At 41.7% G+C, this 26,857-nt stretch overlaps 1 protein-coding gene across 1 annotated transcript in view; it reads left to right on the top strand.

Moving 5' to 3' along the window:
* Positions 1-1,719: 1,719 nt before the first annotated feature.
* Positions 1,720-26,857, top strand: part of hhip (hedgehog interacting protein) — a 41,179-nt gene continuing 16,041 nt past the window's right edge. Inside the window, exons 1-9 of the mRNA XM_088420415.1 lie at positions 1,720-2,423; positions 11,159-11,351; positions 16,535-16,679; positions 16,960-17,161; positions 21,625-21,776; positions 23,975-24,148; positions 24,220-24,363; positions 24,440-24,558; positions 26,542-26,665. Of these exons, the coding sequence (XP_088276541.1) occupies positions 2,118-2,423; positions 11,159-11,351; positions 16,535-16,679; positions 16,960-17,161; positions 21,625-21,776; positions 23,975-24,148; positions 24,220-24,363; positions 24,440-24,558; positions 26,542-26,665 (1,559 nt within the window). The 5' untranslated portion in view covers positions 1,720-2,117. The remainder of the gene's footprint in view (positions 2,424-11,158; positions 11,352-16,534; positions 16,680-16,959; positions 17,162-21,624; positions 21,777-23,974; positions 24,149-24,219; positions 24,364-24,439; positions 24,559-26,541; positions 26,666-26,857) is intronic.

Here is a 26,857-nt window from a genome sequence, read left to right as displayed (position 1 = left end):
TCGTCCTTATATGTGATTGGGTGCGTGAATGCTTGTTTGTCTCTTTGTACCCTGCGATTGGCTAGCAACCAGTTCAGGGTGTCCAACGCCAGATGGGATAGGCACAAGCAAGCCTGCGACCCTTGTGAGGATAAGCGACTCTAGAAAAGCTGCTATTTTACCCTCCATCAGGGGGCACTCTCTACTACTAAATGCATTCAGGCATGTTACTGTTATCTTGGTGCAGTACTCTACCAATCTGAGTGAAAATGTTTGTGCTGCTATTATTTCTAAATGTACCATCTTTCTGCATAAATATCTGATGTTGCTATGTGTTTAGAGTTTTGTGCAAAAATGTATAAATGGCAGAAAAATCACTAAAATCAGTCCCCCAAGATGTGGGAATGGCTAGAGGGAAAAAGGCTGCAGCCACCATGTAGCTCCGCCCCTCTACAAGGCACCCCCCCCCCCCCCAAAAAAAAAAGCCAATGCTCTCTTGTTCAAAGTGATTAAATTGTACAAAAGGATAAAAGAAGACTTTACAACAATCTTTGAAACATGTTTTTATTACGATTCAATTCCAAAGTTTGACTCATTGAGTCACTCATCCGTGGCAAGTTAACGGAAAATACATATGAGTCGTCCCGATTAACAATGGAAAAATTTCAAGAGTTTTATTGTCATATGCATAGTAATACGACACAATGAAATTCTTATTCCGTTCACTTCCCCGTGCAGACTAAATTCCTTAATCGAGCAAATAATAAAGTAGGCTATAATGGGGGGGGGGGGGGGGGGGACTAATGGAGCAATAAGGGCAGTAATAATGAAGCACTTAATCAATGGACTCACATTCTGAAGATATTCTGGAGTAGATGGAGTACAAGAAACTATATACGAGAATGAAAAATCGTGTAGTGCAACTTATGTATTTAGTAGCTTTCCTGCACTGTGCAGGATTTGTAAAGTGCATGTGTGCATGCGGTAAAGTGACTATATACACATTTATATGCACACACACAATCGACCAGTTTTCCCTCTCCCAAAAAAATTGGGGCGCGTCCTTCCCCGTTGCTCCCCTTACATCTCTCTCAGTCATCTTAAAAGTTCTCCTAGGGTTTTTGGGGAATTTGTTTCGAAGATGAACCGTGGTTAGCTTCCTTGTTACACTTATGTGACCATTGAGAACGGCGAAACACCATTGGACGATTCACCCCCTAATTCCACCTCATTGTCACTTTCAAGACTTGAGTGGGAGGTGACTTATTTTTGAGTTTGGATGAAGAGCGCACGTGCAGTTAAAATCCAAGCTCTTAAGAGGTTCACCCTGGAAATTATTGCATTATTTCCTGGTTGGGGGGGGCTATTGTCATAAATATTGATTTCAACGAACTATCATAGGACATAATAGTCAGTATATCCTCGCATATTTGTGTTAAATGGCATGTTATACCTGCATCGTATTATTAATATTACCGTAGGCTGTATAAAACAAATTACAGCCGGATTTCATTTGAATGCCAAGATCGTGGTACATGTTCAACACGAACCGCAAATATTAGGGTGCGTGTTTGCGCGCGCGGTCTCGCTTCCCTGCAGCCAGGTGACGGTCGAGCTCGTGTGCGCGCGCGCGCTCGAGTGCGTGCGCGTGTTTGTGTGTGTGCTGCGCGCGCCCCCGACGCGTATACGTCACAGCGCTCTTCTCGCGCGCTGGTTAAAAAGAAGGAGGAAAGCGCACGGGCAAAACATGTGAGCGTTTCCAGGGACTTGCAGAAAAGAAGGAACTTTTACTGTCTTTTTTCACTGTTTTTGTCCTTGTTTTTTTTTTTCCTCAATGCATCCACACATCGAGGGAGTATCATTAATATTATCTTCCGCAAGGGACGCCCGGGCTCTGCTTTTGTGGATAAATTGCCACCTTTTTGCTGTTTTCGTGGAGACGGCTCGTATTTTTTAGTATTATTAGGAGACAGGCACCTGCAGCATGCTTGTACTTGTAAATGCCATAAACCTCCGTTGCTTTGTAATATAACATTGTTTTTCTCTTGAATTTTTGTGCATCCGCCAGTTTTTGAGGAAATATCGTGGATTTATTTGTTTGGATCCTTCAGATTTTTTTTTAAACGAGAAAATAAACAATGAAGCACTTGCAGTTTGTGCTTGTGCTGGCTATCGCTGTTAATGTTTGGGAGTGCGGCGACGCCAAATTCGGACCCGAGCGCGGCGGCGAACTGAGCGCCAGGCGGCGGCGCTGCTACGACGGCAGCCTGCCCAAGCGCCTCAAGAAGCGGGAGAGGAAAGTTCTCCTGGACGGCGGATCCGCGATCACATCCACGACCGCCACCGGCGCCGGGGGCGAAGTTTGCCACCGGTTCTACCCGCGAGTGTCCTGCTGTCCCACCAGGAGAGCCGCGTACCAGATCGCGCACCGCAGGGATGCACGGGTAAGCTTTTACAAGAGCGGGATTGGGGAATTTTTACGACCTTCGTCACGCTGTTTTATTGTGGCTTTCGAGGGGTGGTGGTTCGCCTCCAGGCTAGAATCCCGGTTTGTACCGTAAAGCGACCGTTTCGTGCGGAGAAACGTGTTTTCGCGCGTTTACGTCACTTTGGCTCTGTTTTACGTTACCAGCCACTTTGGCTTCTTGGGTCGGTCGTTGCCAATAGTGACAGCTCGGACGCTGTTGGTTTTACCAGCTTAAGGTCAGCGATTCTCAACCGGCTTTCGAGGTTAACAACTTCCGTTTAACTACTTGAGTTAACTATATGGGTTTTACCAAGTTTCGCCACTGTGTCTGTCTGATGTACACCCACCGACATTTTCGCGTGGGAACCGAACCGCGATTGCCTTTTAACTTCATCGACAAACAATATTTCTTCTTCCTTGGTAACTTTGCACGCGTTTAGTTTGTAGTCTTACATGTAAGTGTAGTTTTACTAACAATCAAGTTAAACGGAATAATCTGAGTCCAAAACATAAGCTTGTCGAATGTGCCGTTTCAAAATACCCCTTCGTTGTACTCACTTAATTGTACGTAAAATCACCTGGTTGCTGATTATGCAATGTCGTTTTATAACTGCTCATACTGAGTCGTCATACTCATTTTAGTTCAGGGGCCACATGCAGGAAAATCAATTCTCAGGGGAACCCACCCGGTAAAGTCATTGTATTTAACTAAAAACAATTATCGATTACAGTTTATGTAATTCATTTTTTTTATAACGCTGGCCAATTCTCGACCAGCGACGGACATTTATAAATATATTGTTGAAAATATATGTTAAAAAAATAACTGTAAAATAATATTATTTTCGTCCCCCATACATCCCAAAATTAACATTTCCTTAATGTAAAATTTCAGAATTTTTCCCCTCATTTGTTCATAAGATACGTTTTGTATTGAACAAGATTAACTAAAAATAAATAAAACGACAAATATACAGTGAAAGAACAGTGTCACTATCAAAATATGTGGTTGGACAACTTCTTTTCATGGAGTATAGTGAAGTGCAAAGGATATTAAACAGACTAAAATGGTGCCATAGTGTCTCATTTCACGCATGTACCATGCGATGGTACATCAGTGGTCCCCAACCTCCGGTCCGCGGACCGGTACCGGTCCCTAGATCAACTGGTACCGGGCTCCGTGGGCTGCACCCGAAATAATGTTTTGGAAATGATATAGTTTAACAGTTCATACGTTTGTGCTTGATCTTTGTTTTTATGGTGCCCCTACTGGCCGCTGTTGATATTACATAGATACTGCGTAAGATGATGTGGTTTTTAGAGCAGCTGTTTGCTGACATAGTTTGACTGCCGCTCAACGGAATGTTGCAAACATCGCAGGAAAATCAATGGCATGAATCTTATTCAAATGCATTTCAAAAATTGGAATTCTAATGGTTTTACATGGTCCAAAATCTGTAAAACGATTATTTTTTGTACACACAATCTCCCACGTCCAGCTGCAGTCACATAGAAATGTCAGAATGGTTGCATTTTGAAATTATACATGTTTCGATCATCTCCTGGAAATTTCAGCTCCCTAGTGTTTTTTTTTTCATTGATTCTTTTATGATGAAACCTTAATGCCACAAGGGTTAAACAATAGTTGAGCAAATCCTCATTCTTGACCTCAGATTTGAAGTTGATTTATTGTGCACTGTATGCATAATCATATGAGTGATTAAACATTTACATAGTGTCCTAAGAGTCCATCACGTGACCCCTATCTAAACTTTTAATTTCCAGACTCTTCAGTGAAGCACAGTAACTTACTGTAGGTGATCAAAAAAAACAAAACAAAACCAAAAAAAGCGACTAACATATTCATGAAATGTGTCATTCTTGAATGCTCCCCTCATCCTCTTTGCCTGACTGCTATTTTCATGTAAAACCACTCCTGGAATCATTCAGGGGCGACTGGGTGGCAGCGGGGGTAAAAAGAAGTGGGGGAGAAAAAAAAAAGCCATATTATTGCATCATTTAATTTCCTCAAGTCATGCAAATAAGCGAGGAGCAAGAGGAGGGATTTGAAGGGCTTTGAAAGACTCGACTTCTCCTCCCAGCTACACTGCCCACACACGGAGCCCATTCTGATTATGGTCAAAGAATAACAAGGCCATTGTGTTTGTTGGTTTCGCTAATGGGAGAAGCTGGAGAACATCACCCCCTTCCAACACCCCCCCCCCCCTCCCTCCCCTCTCCTCGCAGTCATCAACCTCATCCAAAGTGTTAATGCCTCGAGGAGTGTTCCCCTCCTTTTGCTAACCAACTTACACCTATTCCCCTGAGGACAAGTGTTTTGTTGGGGGCTTAGTGTTGCCTACATCGCTGCTGCCACTGAATGACAAGTGTTCCTTTCAGACCTCTGCCAAGGGGCCGTGTACCTTCAAATTGTCTTAAAAGGAGTTATATCTGCTTGAAAAAAATAGCGGACGACAGGCAATGTTCATATCAACCTCTGTTAAAACACTCTTCCGATAACGCGCGATAATTCCATATTTTTTGCGGTTAAAGGGACAATGCGTAATATTTAGGCCATTTTTCATTAAAAAGGAATACATTAAATGATAGTAAATATCAAAAAGTTGCAGATGGATGTGTTTTTAATGACCGACAGTATATTTTAAATATAATTGTACGTCTAGTCATCATTAAATTATTCAACACTTCTCCGGAGGCGGCCATGTTTATTGTAGCTACAGACAATGGTAAATGCAGCACCTGCAGCACTTCCTGCTGTCCGTGATGTAAAACACTCTAAATTTCTTCTGAAAAGGTAAATTTGCTACAATACTAAGCAAGAATGAATTCCTTGTTTTGCAAAGACGTAGATTTGAGTTTTTGCGACTGAGCGTCTACCAATCGGATGCTCATTTTTTTCTTACGGACGCCATCATCTACAGGACGTAAATGAATAACATTACAATTCTTTCATATTTACAGCCAGACTCATAACAATAAGGAGTCACATGTCGCCATTTTGGATCCGATGATATTAGATGGAAACAGGAAGAGCGGACACTTTTCCGTTATATCAAGCGATAACTTCCTAATGCGGCCCGTCGAAAAGGTTCCGCTTTACGAATACCCGAAGTTCCGTTGAGACAGGTCGATCCTTAATGTAATATATTCGTAGAAAATTTAATTCATTCGTTTATTTCCCAGGTTTGGGAATTTCTGTTTTTACAGAGGTCTGTAGTCGGGAATACTAATATATATATATATATATATATATATATATATATATATATATATATATATATATATATATATATATATATATATATATATATATATATATATATATACTGTATATATATATATATATATATATATATATACTGTATATATATATATATATATATATATATATATACTGTGTATATATATATATATATATATATATATATATATATATATATATATATATATATATATACACAGTATATATATATATACACAGTATGTATATATATATATATATATATATACTGTATATATATATATATATATATATATATATATATATATACTGTATATATATATATATATATATATATATATATATATATATATACACTGTATATATATATATATATATACATTATATATATAATGTATATATATATAATGTATATATATAATGTATATATATATAATGTATATATATATATATATATATATATATACAGTATATAGTGCAGCAACAAAAAAACTCCAATTTGCGCGAGTAGTCATTTTTATAATTCTGTTATGATGATTGAAATGACTTCTAATAAAGTCCACGTCGTTTGAATTAAAAAAAAAAAAAATGCGGTCCAATGCCCCATTTTTTACAAATTAACCATCATTGACTTTTTTTTTTTTTTTTGACCACAACCGGAAGGAAAAAAAAGCACCCAAACAGAGCCTCGCTTGTCTTTTGGCTTTTTGGACGGCAAAAATTTGGAGCGGGTCCCGGCAACATATGGACGCGGGGCACGGCTGAGAGCACACCAATGCCCCTTGGCGTGGAAGCGTTGCCAGCTCACGCCACTCGGAGTCACTAGGCAATTTAAAGCAGGAGGGCAGGCATGCCCACCACGCCGCAGGGCATCAGCATTCCTTTTTAGGCAACGGAAACATATTTTTTCTTGTTTATTATCGTTTTTAGTCACATTTTTTATGAATGATCATACAAGTGTAAAAATAAGCGCTGTAAAAACACAAAACATGCTAACATTGCTGACGTCAATTGTTCAAATGATTCACAAAACGTGATAAGTTTGTCTTGAGATGTGAGTACATTATTTTCCGCACTATAAGGCGCACCTAAAAGCCTTATTTTTTTGTTAAAAAGCTGATGGTGCGCCTTATAATCAGATGCGCCTTATACATGGATCAATATTGAGATTGGGATTGGTAGATGGGGAATGAACTGATAACGTAAGCTTGACTTGTTTCTTTTGCGTGTTTACAGTTGAACAAGGATGGTCATATTGAGTTATTATGCTATTGAGAGTTTAGAGTTATTATTTGAGTTATTGTTATTACTTTGAGTATTACTATATTGTGATTGAAAAAGTTTGAAAATATGTCATTAATTGAGGGTGCGCCTTATATATGGAAAAAGTTTGGAAATGTTTCATTAATGAGGGTGCGCCTTATAATCCGGTGCGCCTTATGTGTGAAAAAAAATATGTGATTAATTGGGGGTGCGCCTTATTATCCGGTGCACCTTATATAGGGAAATAGTTTTAAAATGTGTCATCAATTGAGGGCGCACCTTATAATCCGTGCGCCTTATAACACGGAAAATGCGGTACATTTGTTTTGGGAAATATATTTGTTATAAAGGATTTTGATAGAAAGTGGAACATATTTCAAAATTAGGCATGCGAACATGTGAAATTGCGGAATACGGACCGGGCGTAAGCATCTTCGGAGCGACCAAAAGTTCTCAGCCTTTCGGACGTTAAAACCTATCGGCGGTTGCAACTTTGAGGTTCCGATGTTGGACAGTCGGCAATTTTCCGTTAGCATAATCAGCTGGCGCTTGTGGCTACCTTTTTCCCGGTAAACATAGCTTCCAAACAGAGCGTCTTTCCCCTTCAGTGGCAGTTTGTTCCGCAATCAGGGAAAAGCGTACGGCCTGTCCTCAGGCTGGCCTTGGGTCCTCGCCGCTAATTGACTTGGACAGACTGCTAATTTGTTGATACCAGTGAGAGGGAACGATGTGCTTGTCTATCTCTCCGTTTGTGTTTACACACGGACCTCACACGGAGCAAAGTGCTGCCAGCCCGCCTCCGCCTCTGCCTCTGTCTCCGCCTGCCTGCCCAAGCGCCAACCGCTCCCGACCCAAACCAGATTACGTCGCGTTTTATCGCAGCTAATTTCTTACGTAAATCATCACGTTTATTTCTTTTCGGATTATCTCTCGGCCTACTAACGATCCCCCCCCAAGTCGAACTCATAGTATTTGCTTCCTTCGTTCCTCTTGTCGTGCGGCCGGGAGTTGTAAAATACAAAAAGGATTTCGCCAACCCAAAAGGGATAAATTGGCGCTCGGTATAGGCTGATTTACTGTCGAACTATGTGGGGGGAAATGGGGTAAGGCCTCCAAGTACCAGGAAGTAAAGGCATGCTGATTGTTTTTGATTTATTGATTTATATATGATGACTACTTTTAGATGGTAATCGGTCGGCCATTTTTTTAACAAGACAAATCAAACTTTTGGTCAGGCCGTCCTTCCGTTGTATGATTTTACCTTTGCTTACGTCAGTTTTTCTCAACTATATTTTGCCAGGCCCCCCCTAGAAAAGAGAACCCCTCCCCCCCCCCGATGCACTGACTATAAATAAGATTATTATTGATGAAAATTGTTTAAGTATACCTACACATGTATCCTTTTGAACATTAATGACAGAAAAACGCAATATAAATCAACTTTCAACAACTGTTAATTATTTTTATCGTGTTTATACGGGTTACAGCTTAGTCTAAAATGGAAAAAAGTTTCAGTTATGAATGTATTTTTTAACAATACATTTTTTTGTAACACTGAAATTTTGACATGCTATATATGCTCAAATTTTGATGCAATTATATGGGGACGAGGCGCAAAAAAAAGCAATTTTTTTGTAAAAGAAAGCTAAATTTTATCAAATAAATCCCGGAATTCTTTTTAAATCAACAAAACGATATATTTTATAGATTTTGCTTTTCATGCAGAGGTATTTTTTCCTCATTTTTCAGATCATACTTTCCACAAATTCTCTCATTCTTCAGATAGCACCTTCCACAAATTCATCTTTTTTCTTAATTTCTGATTGTTTATTCATAAAGTTTGACTGACTCATCTGATTGTTTTGTTGACGTTCCCTTTATCATCTAGTGGATGCATAATGCAACCCCAGCCACTACTGCAGCTTCTATTCTATGCAGCTTATAATACAGTGCACCTTATATATGGAAATGGTTTTAAAATCAGCCGTTCATTGAAGGTGTGCCTTATAATCTGGTGTGCCTTTGTTTTTTGTTTGTTTTTTATTTGTTTGCCAGTCCCCCCCCCACACACACTCACACACACACACACACACACACACACACAATTAATCGTCTGTCGTCTGGGTTGGGTGATTTTGTCCGTTTAAGTTATTTTTATAGATATACAAAGCAGTTATCTCCACTCATAGCTTGCACCAGCCCCCGGGTGAAATATTTTTTTATTTTATTTTTATTTTTTTTTTGACCGTGGCAGGGAAATGGTCGGTCAGAAGCTCATTTTGATACCTCGGCCATTCTAAAGGGGCTCATTATCTCACTTCCTTTAATTGGAATCCAAACATTACTCCATAGCCTCCTTACTGCCATCGCAGCCTTTTTGGGACATGCAAACCGTCCAGCAGCCATCCAGAACGCAATCCATCTGAACCATCCAGTAGCGCTGCATTCATCCGTGAATAAGGCTGTCCCGAAACCACCTTTAAAGTACAAGGATTTTCTTGAGATATTTCCTCTGGAAAAGCATTGGAATATTCTTGTCATGAAGTGATAGTCGTTTATCATATCGCGCATTAAAAAGGTGACTTTTTCAATAATGTGAACAACTTTCTCAGACACGTTACTTTTAAGTCACTTGGACTTGTTCTTTTCAGTCAACTTTATGACCTGGAATGACTTAAATGAATAATAATACATTAAGTTTCGGCCTCATTCGCTCCCAAAGACAATTTTACATTTTTTTTTTAGGAGTTCAGACATTCAATAGCAGGAACCGCTTCCTTAATTTAAGTGCTTGGTCAAAGAAAGGTCTAAAAAAATCTGGTACGGAATGAATTTGGTACTAATAACTAAAGTAAATAGATACCGAGGGTGCTTACATTTGGTAATCAAGTACTAAAGTCGTTTATTTCTTGAAGCAATCTAATAGTTAAGTAATTCAATACTTACAGGATTTAATCACTAAAGTAATCAATTATGGTATTTGGTATTATGGTGGCATCGCAGCATAAAAAAAGATTTTTTTTGTCACAGATAAGCCGCACTGGACTATAAGCCGCAGGTCATAACATCAGATATTTACGCAAAAAGATGGGATATGAAACTTTAAAATAGCATCTTCTTTTGTCACCCTTTGTTTGATGGATTATTTTCGTAAACATAAAAACACATTGAACATAATTCATGAATATACTGTATAAACAAAATCATATATTCTGTATTCTGTATATAAAATTTACAAGTCTCACATTTAGCCAAACTGTTAGACAAGCTCTTGTCCAATTTAGACATTTTTTTTATTTTTATCTTTTTAATTTTTATTCACATCTTTTCAGTTCTATGTCTTAGTTGTTACATGTTCTGACACCTTGGACAGGTACACACATGACTGGTGGATTGTCTCCTGGTGGCTAGCAAAAAAAAAAACAAAACAACAACCCGCAGATAAGCCGCACTGGACTATAAGCCGCAGGCCTGAAATCATAGGAAAAAGTGGCGATTCATAGTCTGAAAAAATACGGTACTTTACTGCCTAAAGCAATCAATTACTTTTCGTACTTGATCACCTGAGGTAATCGATTTGTTGATTTTATTACATGTAGTAATTTATAACTTTAGTACAGTACTTGATTTGTTAAGCATCAGCCATTTTAAAACACTCCTTGAACCAAACCCTTGAGAGGATGTGAAGGTGTTTCCAAACTTTTGACCATTATAGTGCCCAGTTCAATTTTTTTTTTTAAATGAGCGACCGTCATTACCCGTAACATCTGCCTCCCACGATCTTCATTTTTGCATTTTTTCAAACTCATTCATTTGCCTGACATATTTTTTTTGCAGTCCGATGTTTTTCTTCAAATCTCCCCTTCCAATTTCCATCACATTCTGCATAGCAACAGTAACTTCATCAGTCACTTGGAACAACCTCCTCTAATCAGGCTCATCTTGGAAAGAATTCCTCAACCTCTCCGAGATGTTGTAGCGGAACACACAGAAATAACAATCCATACAAAAACTTTCCCGGATAAACCAAAACTCAAATATTTATTTATCTCCAATTATATACGCGTTATAATTTGGAACAAGGTCCAGACAGTAAACAGGCCGAGCGGCGCGCTACATTTTTTTTCAAGCTAACACCGTTCACCGTTAATCAGGCATGGCCGTGTGCGTGCGTGTGTGGTCTCCAGATCTTCTCCACCAACAACACGGAATGCGGCCGACTGCTGGAGGAGATCAAGTGCGCGCGCTGCTCCCCCAACGCGCAGGTGTTGTTCCATCCGTCGGACCCCGGCAGGATCCCGCACAGGGAGCCCGACCTGCCCCAGCTCTGCCAGGACTTCTGCCGCGAGTTCTACTACACCTGCCGGGGACACGTACCGGGTAAATAATCTTCGGAATCACCGGGTTTTTGTTTAGTTACCTCGAAAGATTCCTACCCGTTGCTCAGATGTTCCGCATGGATTTATTTATCCCGCGTTTTACCTCGTCCGACCTCACCTTCGTTTGTTGCCGACCACCCCTCGTTTGTTTGCTAGCTGGTCCTCCCCGTTTTTTTTTGGTTGCTTTTGAACGCATCCTTTCTCTCCCGTGTGTGTTTTTGTATTTGCTGCACGCTTATTTTAATCAGCGTCACAAACACGGAGATGTTTTCCTGTACTTGATTGTCACAGCCACACGCGCTCGCAGATTTGTTGGTTTCTGAGATCAGCGCGGAAAATAAGATGGCTCAGGTGGGTGTGAAAATAAACCACAACGCCAGCCAAAGCAAGCTAGCGGTCGTGGAGTAAAAAAACCACAAGCGAGATTTTTAGAGAAAAAAAAAATTGGTGGAAAGCAGTCTTTCCTTAAAGGGACAGTGTTTAAGATTTCGATCGCTTTTCGTTTCGGACTGCAGGTGCTGCATTTACCATTGTCCGTAGCTATAACAAACATGGCCGCCTCCGGAGAAGTGCCATCCTCCATGCAATGATAACTAGACCTGCAGTTGTATTTAAATCGCAATTTTGCGTTAAGAACGCGTAGATTTGTTGGTTTTTGACAGTTATAATCATTGAATTTATTCCTTTTTGATGAAAAACTGTCTAAATCTTACACACTGTCCCTTTAAGAACATATCCCAGTGAGTGGAATACGTGTCAGAGGTTCCTTTGATTTCTTCTGGTTTTGTTGAAGGTCATGATTGTTCTTAAAGGGACACTGTGTCACATTTAGAGCGTTTTTCATTGCGGACAGCAGGAGGCGTGTTGCGATACGCGTTGCATTATATTGGGCAATGTTTGTAAAAAAAAAAAAAAAATATATATATATATATATATATATATATATATATATATATATATATATATATATATATATTTATATATATAGATAGATAGATATTTGCAAGTTTTTGAACTTTACAATCATTTATTTAATTCCTTTTTAATGAAAAAGTCTAAATCTTACACACTGTCCCTTTAAGTCGATTCAGACGTTTCTCATAAAAATTTGGAAAATCACCCAAGACAACTTCGTACCTCACAAGACTTAGCTTTATGCGTTATATATGTGCTCGCGCTCTAGCCTCAGAATTTTGATGGACTTTTTCTAAATTTGCCGTTTTCCCTCCTCCGCCGCCGCCACCTTTGCTATGGAACACGACCTCACTCGAAAGCGAATGCGTTGTAAAATTTCATCCGGTGTTTTTGAAGCGCTTAGACATGCACATGTAATACACGATTCACAATATGACAAAAATCATGATAGGAAAGCCGAAATAATAAATATTACAAAATTGATATATCGGAAACCGAACGCAATGTTGCAACACGCTTATTGCATCACTTGGTATCGCAATATATTGATATCATCGCCCAGCACTAGTTGGGGTTCATTCAAGGTCGCTAGAGGTCACCACAAGGAGGTCCATCTCGCATCCTCCGGCGACCTTGAACAAACCCTGGAGGAGATCAAAAGAGCCGTTAGGGTAATTTTCGCTAAAACGAACCACAATCAAAAAATATGAAGAAAAACAAATCGCCGACGGCTACAATTTTGTCTGACAAAGACACTTCAGAAGAATAACGGAATCCGTTCGATCTCAAAAGATCAGCGTCACATCAGGATTCCCTTTGAGGGAGATCCAAGATGGCGCCTGCCGGCATACGCTCGGCTCCAGAATATCAACCGTCGCAACGTAACCCGTGGGCACATGCTGCGACGTTAGCTCGTGGCACGCTTGGTTAGAAGTTACTGCCCGGGAGCTGACACGCATGTGGGCTCAGGGAGTCAAAGGGAAGCAAAAAAAAAAAAAAGCTGAAAAGATGCCCCCCCCTTCTCCCTTCTTCTCCCACCCCGTGTTGTGCTCCTTCTCCACGGGCCCCCGCCGCCGCAGATCAGCATATGTGGTGACGAATGACACATTTATTTTTCTACAAAGCCAGTGTGTATGTAAAACTGCTGAAGTGCATCAAGATGTCAAGTACTTGGGCCGGGCCACCCAGGTTGCCTTTGGAAGATAACCAGATGGAAGCCTCAGCGCCGGGGAGCCGCGAATATGGACAAGGCTCTGTCTCTCTCTCTCTCTCGCTCGCTCGCTCGGCCTCTCCGCGACACGCTCGCTCACGCGCCAGAACTCCAGTAATTGATGATCGTACCAGGTGTCGTCAGACTACTTTTGACACGCTGTTTCGTCACAGTTTAAGATGAGTCTACTGTTTTGGGAATCGTTTGATCTTCAGACAAGAAAAAAAGATCGTTCACGATGTTTCAAAGGGTTTAAGTCTTAGTTCCCGACGTCCCGTTTGGAGTTGGCGTTTTCATCCCGTGCGGGGTTCTTCTATTGTCTTTACGTATCAGATCCTTTTTTTTTAATGTATTTATTATCAAAACGTGTTTACAGTTTAGACGGTAAATCAAGGGTCACCAAACATGTTGAAACTTATTTTTTGAGACGGTTTGATGCAACGTTCAAGGTCAAATTAAAAATTCTGTTAATATTCTATTTGAAGACACCGGGCAATATTTGGAATTGCTCACACTCATAAACAATGATTTTGTTGCTGTTGAGAAGCACTGTAGATAAACCTTAGGGATTGCATTTTTTTTTCGCACCCAAATTTGAGTCCAAGTTGAGTCCTAATTTTGAAACTCTGCCGCTAACGAGTCCTGATTAAATACACCCACAATCTATTGAGAGTAGGAGGTTGTCAGTGCTCAAAAATCAACGACGGATATTAAACATGTCCCAGTAACATTTATTAAAATAGAATGAACTTACCCATTTCTGAGATAGCGCTTGTACAAATATTAGCTACCACCAAAATAGCTTAAGCTAGCAACACGAGGCTAACTATTGTGTGCATCCGGAATCAACTTATTTGCGTCCTTTTCGGCGTTGAAAATCGTCGAGTCGCAAATCCTCCGTAAAGCCGATTTAGTCAACTTCGACGTTTCCCCTCGAATGCCGTAGCCGCACTTGTGAACCCCTCCGTTGGGTCTCACTCCCGCCATTCAACCGTCGCCATTATGCTTACTTTTGCACTCCCTTCCCCGACCAGAGCTCCCACACCAGCGTGCTTAAGATAACTGCGGACACATGCGGGTGGGTGGTATATGTTCCCGTGCAACTTTGATCTCCGTGTTGCGTTTAGATGTTCGTGGGGGATATCCTATCACCTCCACGTTTTGTCGCGGTCAGCCTCGGGCAGATTAAAGGACGGGGTCGGGGCGGGACCCCGTTTGTGTTTTTATCACAGGTGGATTTGCTTTCCGCTCCCCTCTTGTCTTGCAGTCTTCTGGCTTTGACCAAAGGAAACACGATTGACTGGATTGTTTTTAGCTCACGAGGTGGGCTCCGGAGGTTGCGCGCACTCGGAATAATGTTGTGCTAGTGCTGTTTTTGTATGTGTGTGGCTGAGATATCGGTTTTACACTTTGGGCGGATAAAGAGAAACAAGGGTAGATACTCAGGGTGTGCCAAAAATGACGGTTTTCTACGCACCTTGGTTACAAGGTCACGTTTCGGTTCTCGTTGAGTAGAGTAAGAAAACCAATTGCTTAAAAAACATACAAAGGTTGTTGATTAAACAGCATTATATTTAATGACATTTCGGTAAACATTTAAAGCTGAAGTTAACGCAATGATTTCTTGAGCAAATTCAGTATTGTATGAAGCTCCACAAGGCTGAACCTGTTCTGACTAATATTACATGTGTGATAATACACTTGTTTTGATCCATCTCAGTGGGCGGCCATTTTGGTTACGTGATAATACACTTGTTTTTATCCATCTCAGTGGGCGGCCATTTTGGTTACTTTCTGCGGAGTTAAAAATGACATCAATTTTGTTCGGGGCTCAGTTCCGATTAGTCCTTACCTGAGGCCTTAGTCACTGCGATGTCATTTTAAATCAACAGCAAAATGGCTGCTACTTGAGATGGATTAAAAAACAGTACTTTGTACTTTTTTTAGTACTTTGAACAGAGTGATATAAATAAAATATCTTAAAGCTACCGGTAATTCCGGTTCAAAAAGCACGTGTTGACTGTAAAGTTTAAAAATTGCTCAAACTGATTGCTGCATCATATGATCGTTTTGGCGATCTGTTATTGTGGTTGTAACTTGTTTTATTTTAAATGGATCGGTGCTCACCTCCAAAATCCAGATTGTGAAACGCCTCCTCAAGAACTAAATTACTTTTTAAATAACAATACAGTATAGTCCACTTATTTTGCCTTTTTCAGCAGGAATGAGATCATATTTGGGAAAATGTCTATATAAGTATTATTTGTACCTGAAAATCTTTTAATTTTTTTAATAATTGACGACATATCAATTTTCCGCTTTTAACAATCGCTAAGTAATTGAAAAATCCCTTTAAATTACTTACAGAAACTTACAGAAAAACGGTACCGGAAAATGATGCCTCGCCTTTATATGTGATAGACTTTTTTTAAATTTCATCATGGTTTTGAGCCCCAGTAGATATGAATTCCTTACAGTCGAGTAACAGCGCAGTATTTGACTGTATTTGGTCGGTCATAAAGACAAGTTACATTGACGGCGCGGCTCTCCGATCGACCTCCCAGAATGATACATGATCATTTTGTTTTAAAGAGAATATTAATATCCTAAACACACTCCGTCCTGTTTATTATATACCCAAGGCCAAACATTTCCGTGAGTTCCTGAGGCTTTCCAATCTCGGAAAGCGTCTTGGTTTCAGGCTCACCCACCGAGAGACGCCGCATTGCAATCATATCAGACTGGCAGCTGGTGTATATTGTCAATAAATGTTTTTCACAAGTTCGGTATTTATTATTCGATATGCACAAACACGCGTCCCAGTAAGCCAAAATCATGTCAGTGTAAATTATAGTCTCTCTCCATGCAGTTTTAGCCTAAAAACGCCTGTCCGCGTTTGGTTTGGCCTGCTGTCACTTCATGGTGGTTTGATTTGACCCAAACGTATCTTTTTACCGTTCCTGTCCGTCACGCGCCTCTCCTGTTTTCTTCAAATGAACGAGACACTCAAATCGTCGTTTGAAAAAACGTTGATTTCGTTGTTTCGTTTTTTTGCGCAGAACTGTTCCAGGCCGACGTGGACGAGTTCTGCCAATACTACGGCAGACGAGACGCTGGCCTGTGCTTTCCTGATTTTCAACGAAAGCAAGCGCAGGGCCAAGATTCCAACTACTTGGGAGATGAGAAAATGGAAGATATCAGCAGGTTTGTGGCCACGATTTATTTTCGCTTTTGGAGAACATTCAGGCAGTAAATGTTGATTGCGTAGGAGATTCAAGAGTTTTACTGTCAAACGCATAGTAATACTACACAATGAAATTTTTATTCTGTTGACTTCCCCGATCGGACTACGTTCGACAATCGAGCAAATAATAAAGTAGGCGATAAAACGTAAAAAAAGAAAACAGTAATAGATTCTCCCACGCCCCCTCCCCCCTTTACCTTCCCCTCTCTCTGACCTTCTTGTATCTCCACCATTGCCCAGGAAACACAAACACAACTGCTACTGTGCCCAGGAGGTGTTGAGTGGCCTGCGGCAGCCAGTGGCCGTGGTGCACTGCGGCGACGGATCCCAGCGACTCTTTGTCCTGGAGCGGGAGGGATTTGTCCGGATACTCACCCATGACCTGCAGCTGCTTAAGGAGCCCTTCCTGGACATCCACAAGCTGGTGCAGAGCGGCCTGAAGGTAAGAAGCAATGTCCAGAGGAACCGCGAGGAACATCTCGGCGGTGCCTGCTCGCTATTAGCGCTCCAATTATATCGTTATGCCAAACAAGAGACCATTCATCAAATGTGACGGCGGCTAATCATGCCGCTATTTTCTGCTAATTAACTGTACATACAGCTCGCATTGTGCTGCGCGGCTAGCTCTCACAAGATGGCTTAATGGCCCGCCTAATCTATACCACATTGTTCCTCTAAGGAGTCACGCTGAATTACAGTTGAACGCCCCCCAAAAGTGGGACGATTTGGGAGTTTGGGCAACATGTTCTGAAAATGTAGGCTTCAAGTTGTCATTGTGTGTGTGTGTGTGTGTGTGTGTATTCTCTGTTAAGCATGATGCTAAGAATGGGTTTGATGAATAAAAATATCTACGTATTGCATAAAAACAGTTGATTGTTTTTAACACACATTGCTCTCGTTTGCCCGCGTGCCAGACGCATCATTTTTGGCGGGGGACCCATACTTTCAAATAAACATGCGTCTGTAATGATTTCGGAGCATGATGGTGATTGGTGTGGGAAAAGTCCTTAATTGTGATTGGTTGCCTCAATGGTTGTTTGTCACTGCTCCATGCGCTAATATTGTATAATATTATCCGCTAAATACTAGAGCAGTTATTGTTAGCACCAGCCTTTTGGCCACTAGGAGGTGCCCTAACACAAGCGATGGAGCCGTATGTCAAGAGGGTCTTTGCATACCCTCCAATTTAACATTATTATTGAGGAGTCTTGCGTAAATCTGCAAGAAAGGTCGTTGTACAAAACAGTGGCGCGAATATGTTTCGAACTGACCTTTGAGATGGATATTTTTAGTCGACTAATTTTTTTAAGGTTGACTTATCGGACTTGAGCTACGTTTTTTCCAGCTGTAATGTAATATCTGAGCCACGCTAGTGTTTCTGTTAGCGTCAGCCTCTTGCTAGCTTATCATTAGCCTCTTCATTTCAATAAAACAACGACTAATTTACAAGGTCACAGTTTAACCTCGGAACCAAATATTTTTGAAGAATTGCTTCAAAACCCGAAACTAGACAAGCATCAGGAGTTTGCATATGAACTTTTAAGAATCTACTGTACAGGCCAGCAGAAATGGGACGTGTCTGGAATTCTTCAGATCGCATGAGGAGATGGTACTGCAGGGATACTTCGAGGATGTAGAGGAAGGGGTGCACACGCTTCCAGGCAGGAAGTTTGTCCCCCCTGCACGCATGCCGCTCGCCGTTTGTTTACAGGGAGTCAAAGCAAGCAGAGCATTTGAATATGTAAGTGGCCCCTAGCGGGAAGCTCGGCATGCTCCCTCTTTTCTTATCGTCGGCATCATCTCTGGATGTGGATGAAGCCAACGTTATGATGATTCCATCCCGCGATTCTCGTTCTGCGCAAAACCCTCCAGCCGCGCAGAGGTGTTTACCAGCAGCATCAACAGGATGGAGCTGCCTTCTATACAGAGCCCCCCCCCCGAGAGAGGGGCCAGATAACTGCTTTATCATCAGTCCCATGCACATGCTTTGATTGTAATGCCCTAGGTCCCCCAAAAAACACTCCCACTCCTTCTATGGACGCCCACCCTCCTCTTCCCCTCCATGTGCCAATTAAGCTGCAGCGAAACAATGGCGTGCCGCTTTGGTGTGGGCTCGACGCTGCGCTGTGGGTGTTCTGCCTGTAATTCGATCTCTGTACGCTTGTCCCCGCCGCAAATGCGCACCATCCTCAGTCACCCTCACCGCGGTCTCTCCGCAACTGCTTGATATTTTCCTCCCTCACCTCTAATGTGATTGGACAAGACTCATCTTGAAAGTATTTACTTACGGCCTCAGAATTTTTTTCTTCAGGGGGGAGAGAAATGTCACTGCCAATTTTTGGGCTCATTTTTTATGGAAATTAGTCAACTTCTTCCCTCGGTATGACAGATACTCTCTTCGGTGATGAATTAGGAGGCGGAATAAACCTCAAACCAGCAGCGACGGAGACCTCACACCCCTGTGATTTCCTAGAAATGATCATCAAACATTCTTCGCCCGCATGAGGCTGCGAGGGAAAAAGATTCGTATTAAATCAGCATCAATAGAAGACTTTGACAGACTTGAATAAGTGAAAGTATTAACTTCGATGTATTTTTCAGTTTTATGGAGCAGATAAAGACGTCCCACACGACTGTTATTATTTAGAGCCTATTATGGGTTAGCATTCCTTATAACCCGCAGTACATTGTAATACGGCCTTTCCTCATCCCTTATTCGAGCTTCGTAATCCCAACATTTGGACGTTTTTCGCAATGTCAAATCCCTCTGGAGACCGCAAGTGGAGGGAAGGGAGGAATGCAACAGCAGGTGTTTGTGACAAACGCAAAGATAACACCTCGAAAGATTTGTTCGGAGTCCCCTGCCTAAGTGGAATTCTGCTGACAGATGCTGTATTTAGGGCTCCCATAAAGGACCGCTTTCATACAATCAAGCGGTCCAAGAAGTTATTAGCAAGGGAGCCAATAGTTCATTCGCTCGCAACACTGTTTATTCGCGGTGTTGCCCTCTTGGCCTCGGATCACGGCCTCCTTGGAATTGGGGTTACCTTTGGTTTATTTTAAGGATGCGGGTCACTGCATCTTGTGGTTCGACATACGGAGAGCTCCATTAAACATCCTGACATTTTTGGCGCCGTATAACTCACCTTTTTTTTTGTGACTCGAGCGAGCCGCTATCTTGTCCGAGTCGGCTGCATCAAAACAACTTGCTCAACATCAATGAAACCCGTGAGGATCCTCGCGTGGGTCTCATCGGTACTCCTAGTACATTCCAGTGTGCCGCATCATCCATTTTGATTTCACATGTGGCCTGTGTAACTGTCTGCATACATGTTACGCCATCCAAACAAGAGTCCGAGCGGTGCAGTAAACCTTTATATGATGTGAAAACTTAAGTCGCAATCCGTCTTGTGTATTTGGATGCAAGGCGTGACTATTTAACCACAATAGTCAAGGGTCACTGTGGTGATTATCAGGGTACACCCTGGACTGCACGCAGGCCGATTACAGGTCACTGTGATTATAACAATAATAAACGAGGGGAAAAAAATATGGAACTACTGAAAAAACGCATACATCTTTTTGACAGCGATCATTCTCCGTATAGAAGTGGGAAATCCAAATGGCTCTTCTCTGGGCATTCTAGTCTTAAATTACACCACATATAACCAAAATATCGACTTGAACAATATGTTTGAACCAAATAACTGGAAAACTTCACCCGTAGTCTGAACTTTAATCTACTTTCAGCCACCAAATTGTCATGTGCACTTCGGGGCGGTGTAAAAGAAAACGTAAACGCCCTGCATGGTGCTTTGTGGTCTGCCAAATTGCCCGTCGTTTTAAATTATTCTGCCGGCACAAAAATCAACACATGCTACTTTTTACGCACATGTGCGCGGTCTACAAAATAGAGCCTCTACTCTTTGTGCATCTTCATTGAAAATGCAAGCACATGGTCAGCAATCTAGAAGAACTTTCATACACATTTTTCATACTAATGAGCTTCTGTTGTGTGTGGTTTTTTTGTTATTGTTTTTTTTTTGCGGAGAAAAATATCACCGACATGCCCAAGCTGTCTGGCCCAACCGGTGCGGCCAGACCTAGCTTGGCGCTATTGCTGATTATTATAGCGAGTGAGCGCGCTATGACGGCAGGACCACCAGGGTAGTGACAAGTGGCAGAGCTACCTTTGGGGCTGAGACAAAAGTTTACATATCACACGAGCAATTTAGATGTTTTCTAAATAGATAGCGGGGGGTTGGCAACCCGTCCTTGTTTAGTTTTTTTTTCATGCCACCCCTTTTAAGCTGTAAATTTTGCATGCATTTTGTGTAAACCACCAAGGAGTGCGAACGAGCGGCGTAGCGGCGTGGGTGGGGCGCTACGGAGTTGAAGCACTCTGCACTTTTGTGCTCTCTATGAACTGTGAGCGAGCTAATAAATTCTTTGAGCCACTCAGCGCCGCATTCACGGATATCCCCCAAAGATTACACACACAAATCACCGCACAATGGGGGGCCACCTCAGAGGGCCTCAGAGCGTCATGGGAGGGGTGGGGCGGGCTACTGCCGAGACCCTCGTCCCCGAGGACAAGCGCGCATAACCAAGAGGTGTGGGCGGGGACGAGGCGCAAACGGCTGCGCTCAGAGTCAAATGGTTTAGAAAGGCGGGTAATGGTATATTCAAGGAGCTCGGTGGAGGTGTGAAGTGAAACAGGCCCACGGTTCGAAAGGGAATAATGAGAGAATGCGAGGGGTGTCAAAGGGAATTTGATGGATAAATAAAAAGGGGGATTAGAGGGTTGGTGGGGTGAGGGAGGTTCCGAACCCACACGACCACGGAGAGGCCGAGGCGGGACATAATTAACTCCTGGATCTTTTGTGCTTTGCCATCTGACTGCAGGGCGGAGATGAAAGGGGCCTGCTAAGCCTGGCATTCCATCCCAATTATAAGAAGAATGGCAAGCTCTACATCTCATACACCACCAACCAGGAGCGCTGGGCCATCGGCCCACACGACCACATTCTCCGCGTAGTGGAGTACACCGTGTCCAGGTAACGGAGAAATGGGTCGGGCGCAAGTTCTCTAACTCACAAATGGGCTCGTTCGCCAAAGAAACAACTTATTACAACTGATCTGAGTCTGACTCTCGAAACATCTCGAGCAAATCAGGGAAAGGCTTTAAAGGCGGAGTCAACCCCCAAAAACGTCCGTACTATAGCATGTTGAATACAAAATATTGAACGTAAAGTTTCAGACCTGTTCTCAAAAAAAAATAATTATAAGAAAACATTTTTACACAGAAAAATATTCAACTTATAGTGTCCACCTTTGGGATCATAGTCGAGATCTGTTCACAAAAATAAATCATTAACTTGACAGGTAACGAGAGGTGGCACGTGACAAGTTGGGTCCAACCGTTCTAGTCTGGGTTTTTCAAAATAATAAAATGGAAAAAACCACTGGACATAAAATGTGATTTATGGATTTCTAGTGTCCTGAAACATTTAAAGAATTCATTTTTTAAAAGGATATTTGCACGTTTGTGCGTTTGATTTCAAATCTGGAGTACCGCCTGGAGTCCCTCACCCGTACCCCCATTTGAGTACCACTGTTCTACAGTATACCTGTCTTTTGACTCGAAGGGGTCGCTAAAGAAAACGATCTTCTCTCACGAACTTCTTTTCAGTCACGGCACTCCATTTTTCGTAATGATCTAATCTTAATTACAATTTTGGCACGCCGTCTCGGTGACTGACTGCGGCGCATTGGGCCATAACTCAATTAGAGGATTCGATGGCACGTTCGCTGCATCGTTATTTTCTTTGGAAAGCTGTTTTTTTCCCCCTTTTAAAAAAAAAAAAAAAAAAATTGCAGGACCTTTAGACACTCAAAACAAGCCAGGATGAAATGTTACTCGTACTAGCGAAGCCAAAGCCTCACTTTGCAATAGACAGCATGATGTCATCACTCGCCCACTGTCTGCCTCGTGTCTCAACTTGACATTTCTAAAAGGTTTTTTTAATGCCACCGATGGGTTTTGTTTGGGCTCGCGTCAGCTTTTTTGTCTATCAGTGACGGAAAGAAACATAAAATTAAAAAAAAAAAAAAAATAAGGGGGTGCTTCTAGAGATGTGTTTAATTCTTTTAGGTGAGGCTTGGAACTCAAGAGACAACTGCAGCGGTACCGTTACTTCAAAAATGAATGTGTTCAAAAAAATCCATTTAAATTTATAATGTAGTAGCGATAAATTATTAAAATGCATCAAAAACTGTAATAAATACATAGAATTACACCATTGCATAATAATCATAGAATTCAAATTACCGCAATTCCTCAAATATAAGACACTTTTTCCCCCCAAAAAATGAAGCCCAAAAGTATGAGTGCGTCTTAACCAGTAACTTAAACTTTTTTTTTTTTTTGACAATTTGAGGAATTATGGTCTGTCAGCCACATAAGTTTTGAAGCGTGCATGTGCATTTTTATATCGACCGTATTCCTACTTAGAATAAATACCGTGACGGGACGAGCTAGCGGGCGGATATCAGTTTTCTGTTGTTAGCAGCCAGTGCCCGTTGCAGCTAACAGCAGCCCGTGTTAGCTGAGGTCGTTACGGCATTATTTTCAATAAAAGAAGCAAGCAGACTGAACCGTCGACCGAGTCCATCCTTGCTCACACACAGGAATATTAACAAAAACACGTGAATATTACTAAAACTGAGAGAATCATGTCAAAGTTATGATGTCTCCAGCTTTGAATAAACAGGGGCAAGGTATGCGACCGAGTGCTCCCGTTGAACAACACGGAAAGGTGCTCCATTTGACTCGTTTATTAATTGTGGTATTTTGGCATACACACACAAAAGTAAACTTGGTGAAACACGAATGCTGCCCAACTTCGGGTATTTATGATCAAATAAACTCGAGCTGCGCCACGAGGAAAAGCAAAAACAACTGCTTGGACCGCGTTCAACGTTACACTGCCGAGACGTTCGCTGACCGCTCAGAATGCGGGAGATTTGAAACACAAGACGCAAAAAATGAAGAATCAGATGATCTTTCCAAATTGAAATGAATGGAAACCAAACTGTTTCAGATGTTTCTTTTAATAAGGAAAATACTGCCGCACTCTATAATTTTGTATTTCATAAAACAAGCAATACCATATTAAGCCTTTCATAATATCCTACAAATGTCACAGCACGGCATCTGTTTGTAAAAGACCCCCTTTCTTCCTTTTTCCACCAGAAAGAACCCAAACCAGGTGGACACCCGGACGCTCCGAGTACTGATGGAAGTGGCCGAGCTGCACCGGAAACATCTCGGCGGGCAGCTCCTCTTCAGCCCCGAGGGTCTGCTGTACATCGTCTTGGGGGACGGTATGATCACTTTGGACGACATGGAGGAGATGGATGGACTCAGGTAAGCAAAGGTCCAAAGGTATCAAGGCCTAAAGATCCAGCCAAATTCGAAAAAGGCGTGTTTCTCTGCAGTGATTTCACAGGGTCCATGCTCAGGGTAGACGTGGACACGGACGGCTGCGCGTCTCCCTATTCCATACCGCAAGACAACCCGTACTTCAACAGCACCAACCAGCCCCCGGAAATATTTGCACAAGGCATACACGACCCAGGCAGGTTGGTCAAACACATAAAAGACCAAAATACCGACAATGCACTCATTCGTTTTTTTTTTGGTGTGCGTGTGGCGAAGGTGCAGTGTGGATCGACTCCAAACAGAGAACGCTAGCCTCCTCATGCTCTGCACGGATGCTAGCGGCAAAAACTCCACCATAGGAAGAATATTGGAGATTTACAAAGGAAAAGATTACGGTGAGGTCCGGTTTTATTTATTCATATATCTATATATATATCTATATATCTATCTATCTATCTATATATATATATATATATAAATAACCGTGTTTTTCGGACTGTAAGTCGAAAAAAAACAGCAGATAAGCTACACTGGTATATAGGCCGCAGGGCTCAAATCATGAGTAAAAAGCTGCATTTTCATGTTAGCTAAATTGTTAAATTGTGGTTGTTCACATGAATGACTGAAGCAACAATCGAGATTTTAGTTTTAGGCTATATCGGTTATTCCGAGTTGAGGGTGAAAATGGTAAAAAAACATTCTCCAATATGGATTCATTCGTATTGTTTTCTCGCACCGACTGCTGCCGTTTTGTTTAGCAAAAGAGCTCAGGGTCCGTTTCATATCTGTGTATAAATTGATAATTGCTCTTTCCACTCTTTTCGCTCATGCCAAAAGTGAGATGTTTATTTTTTCTTTTTACCCCAAAGGTATGGTGTCAAAGCACTATTTAAATAGTGTCATTTACAAATTCCTTTATTCCTTAACATTGATACTGTTTGAAACGTAGTGCATCATTTTCCACACATTATAAAAACTTTGACCCCGCCTTCTCCTTTTACAATAGTCATTTTCTAAGAACATAGCGCTTTGACATGTTGAGAAATAATTCTGTACCACTGCCGAGGAACAGAAGGTTAAATGTAAAAATAATGAGCGTGCCAGAACACCCCCCCCCGCACACACACACACACACACACACACACACACGTATGCACAAACACACTTTGAGCCCCCATTAGCCCCCCCCAACCCCGACCCACCCATGCCAAGAGAGTGCAAAATTGCATCCACGCTGTAGATTTTGATCTGTCAACAGCACTAACCGCAAGGGTGATTGCGTTGCATTGTTGAAAACGTAAACCTCGGTGGGGTTCCGCTCACAATGAGAGGGGGGAAAAAAAAGGAAATGGTAATCTTGCCATTTCTAACCCACTTATCTTCCACAAATAAATTAGGGCTGTTTGTCTTAATAACCACGACTTTGGCAACCCAAATGTATGCTCGGCCCCCCATGAGGGATGCTCCGCGACAGGGGCCAATTATCTAAACTGGAAAGTCATTACCGTGGAGAAATCAGCGCGCCGGCCGTCATTCACATTTCCATCACGCTCCAAAAATAAGTCGCATTACATCAGCGTCAAACTTATGAACCGGACGGGGCGACGGTGCGGGCGTCCGCCAAAGTCAATGTGGTGTGGACCGTATGCGGACCCTAATGGTTTCTTCCACGAAAACCTTCACTATCCTATATAATCGCCCTATTGTTTGGCTTTATCCTACTGTCATTTTAACAGTAGTTTCTCACCGCCCTTTTTCACACTGTGATTCTTCACTTGGAAGCGACAAACTAACAATGTATTTGTCAGTTAAATATGCTAAAAAAAAAAAAAAAAAAAAATGAACACAGACTTTGTCCTTAAAGGGACAGTGTGTAAGATTTAGACCGTTTAACATTACAACAGCAGGGGGTGCTGCAGGAGCTAAATTTACCATTGTCCCTAGCTATAAAAAAACATGGCCGCCCCCGGAGAAGTGCCACTCCCCGCGTGATATAATTGAATGATAACTAGACCTACGATTATATTTAAAACATATTGTTGATCATTAAGAACACATTAATCTGCACATTAACAGCTATCCATGCAGTTGCCATCTGACAAGCTAAGTACGGTAACGCCTCTACAACAAAATCATATTTGTTGCCATAAATTTTTCACAACGGGACTTTTCCCTTTAGCAAAAAAACGTGTTGTGCAATCCCAAAAATGAAAGAAAGAAATTGCCAAATCTATCATCAGCATTCGTTTTCATACTTAAATAATTTTCTTGCAAAATGTCTTTCACTTTGCGCCACTGCACCACCTGGTGCCGTGAATGTGCAATTATTTGATTACTGCCAAGTGACTAAATCCCCAAATGTCCTCTCCCTCGTGCAGAGAACGAACCTTCCGTCTATGACCTGCAGACTATCGGAGGAGCACCACCAGTGGGGGGTTTCATCTACAGGGGTTGCCAGTCCAGACGATTGTACGGCAGTTACGTGTTTGGAGATAAGCTTGGGTAAGAACATTTTGCTCCTCAACTCCTCCTGGAAGTCAGACTGATCATTTGTTGTATCCATTTGTTCTCAGCATTTAATTAAGCAGTAAAATGCACTATAAACACGCTTTTGTAACCACTCGCGATAGAACAAAGCTTTACCGTTCCGCCATTTTGAAACGAGTGAGGCCGACCAATAGCAGACCGCCATCT

This window comes from Hippichthys cyanospilos, chromosome 7 (genome assembly GCF_059441005.1).
Source record: "Hippichthys cyanospilos isolate Australia breed blue-spotted pipefish chromosome 7, RoL_Hcya_1.0, whole genome shotgun sequence".
Taxonomy (NCBI): Eukaryota; Metazoa; Chordata; class Actinopteri; order Syngnathiformes; family Syngnathidae; genus Hippichthys; species Hippichthys cyanospilos.
This window is presented reverse-complemented; position numbering and strand designations above follow the sequence as displayed.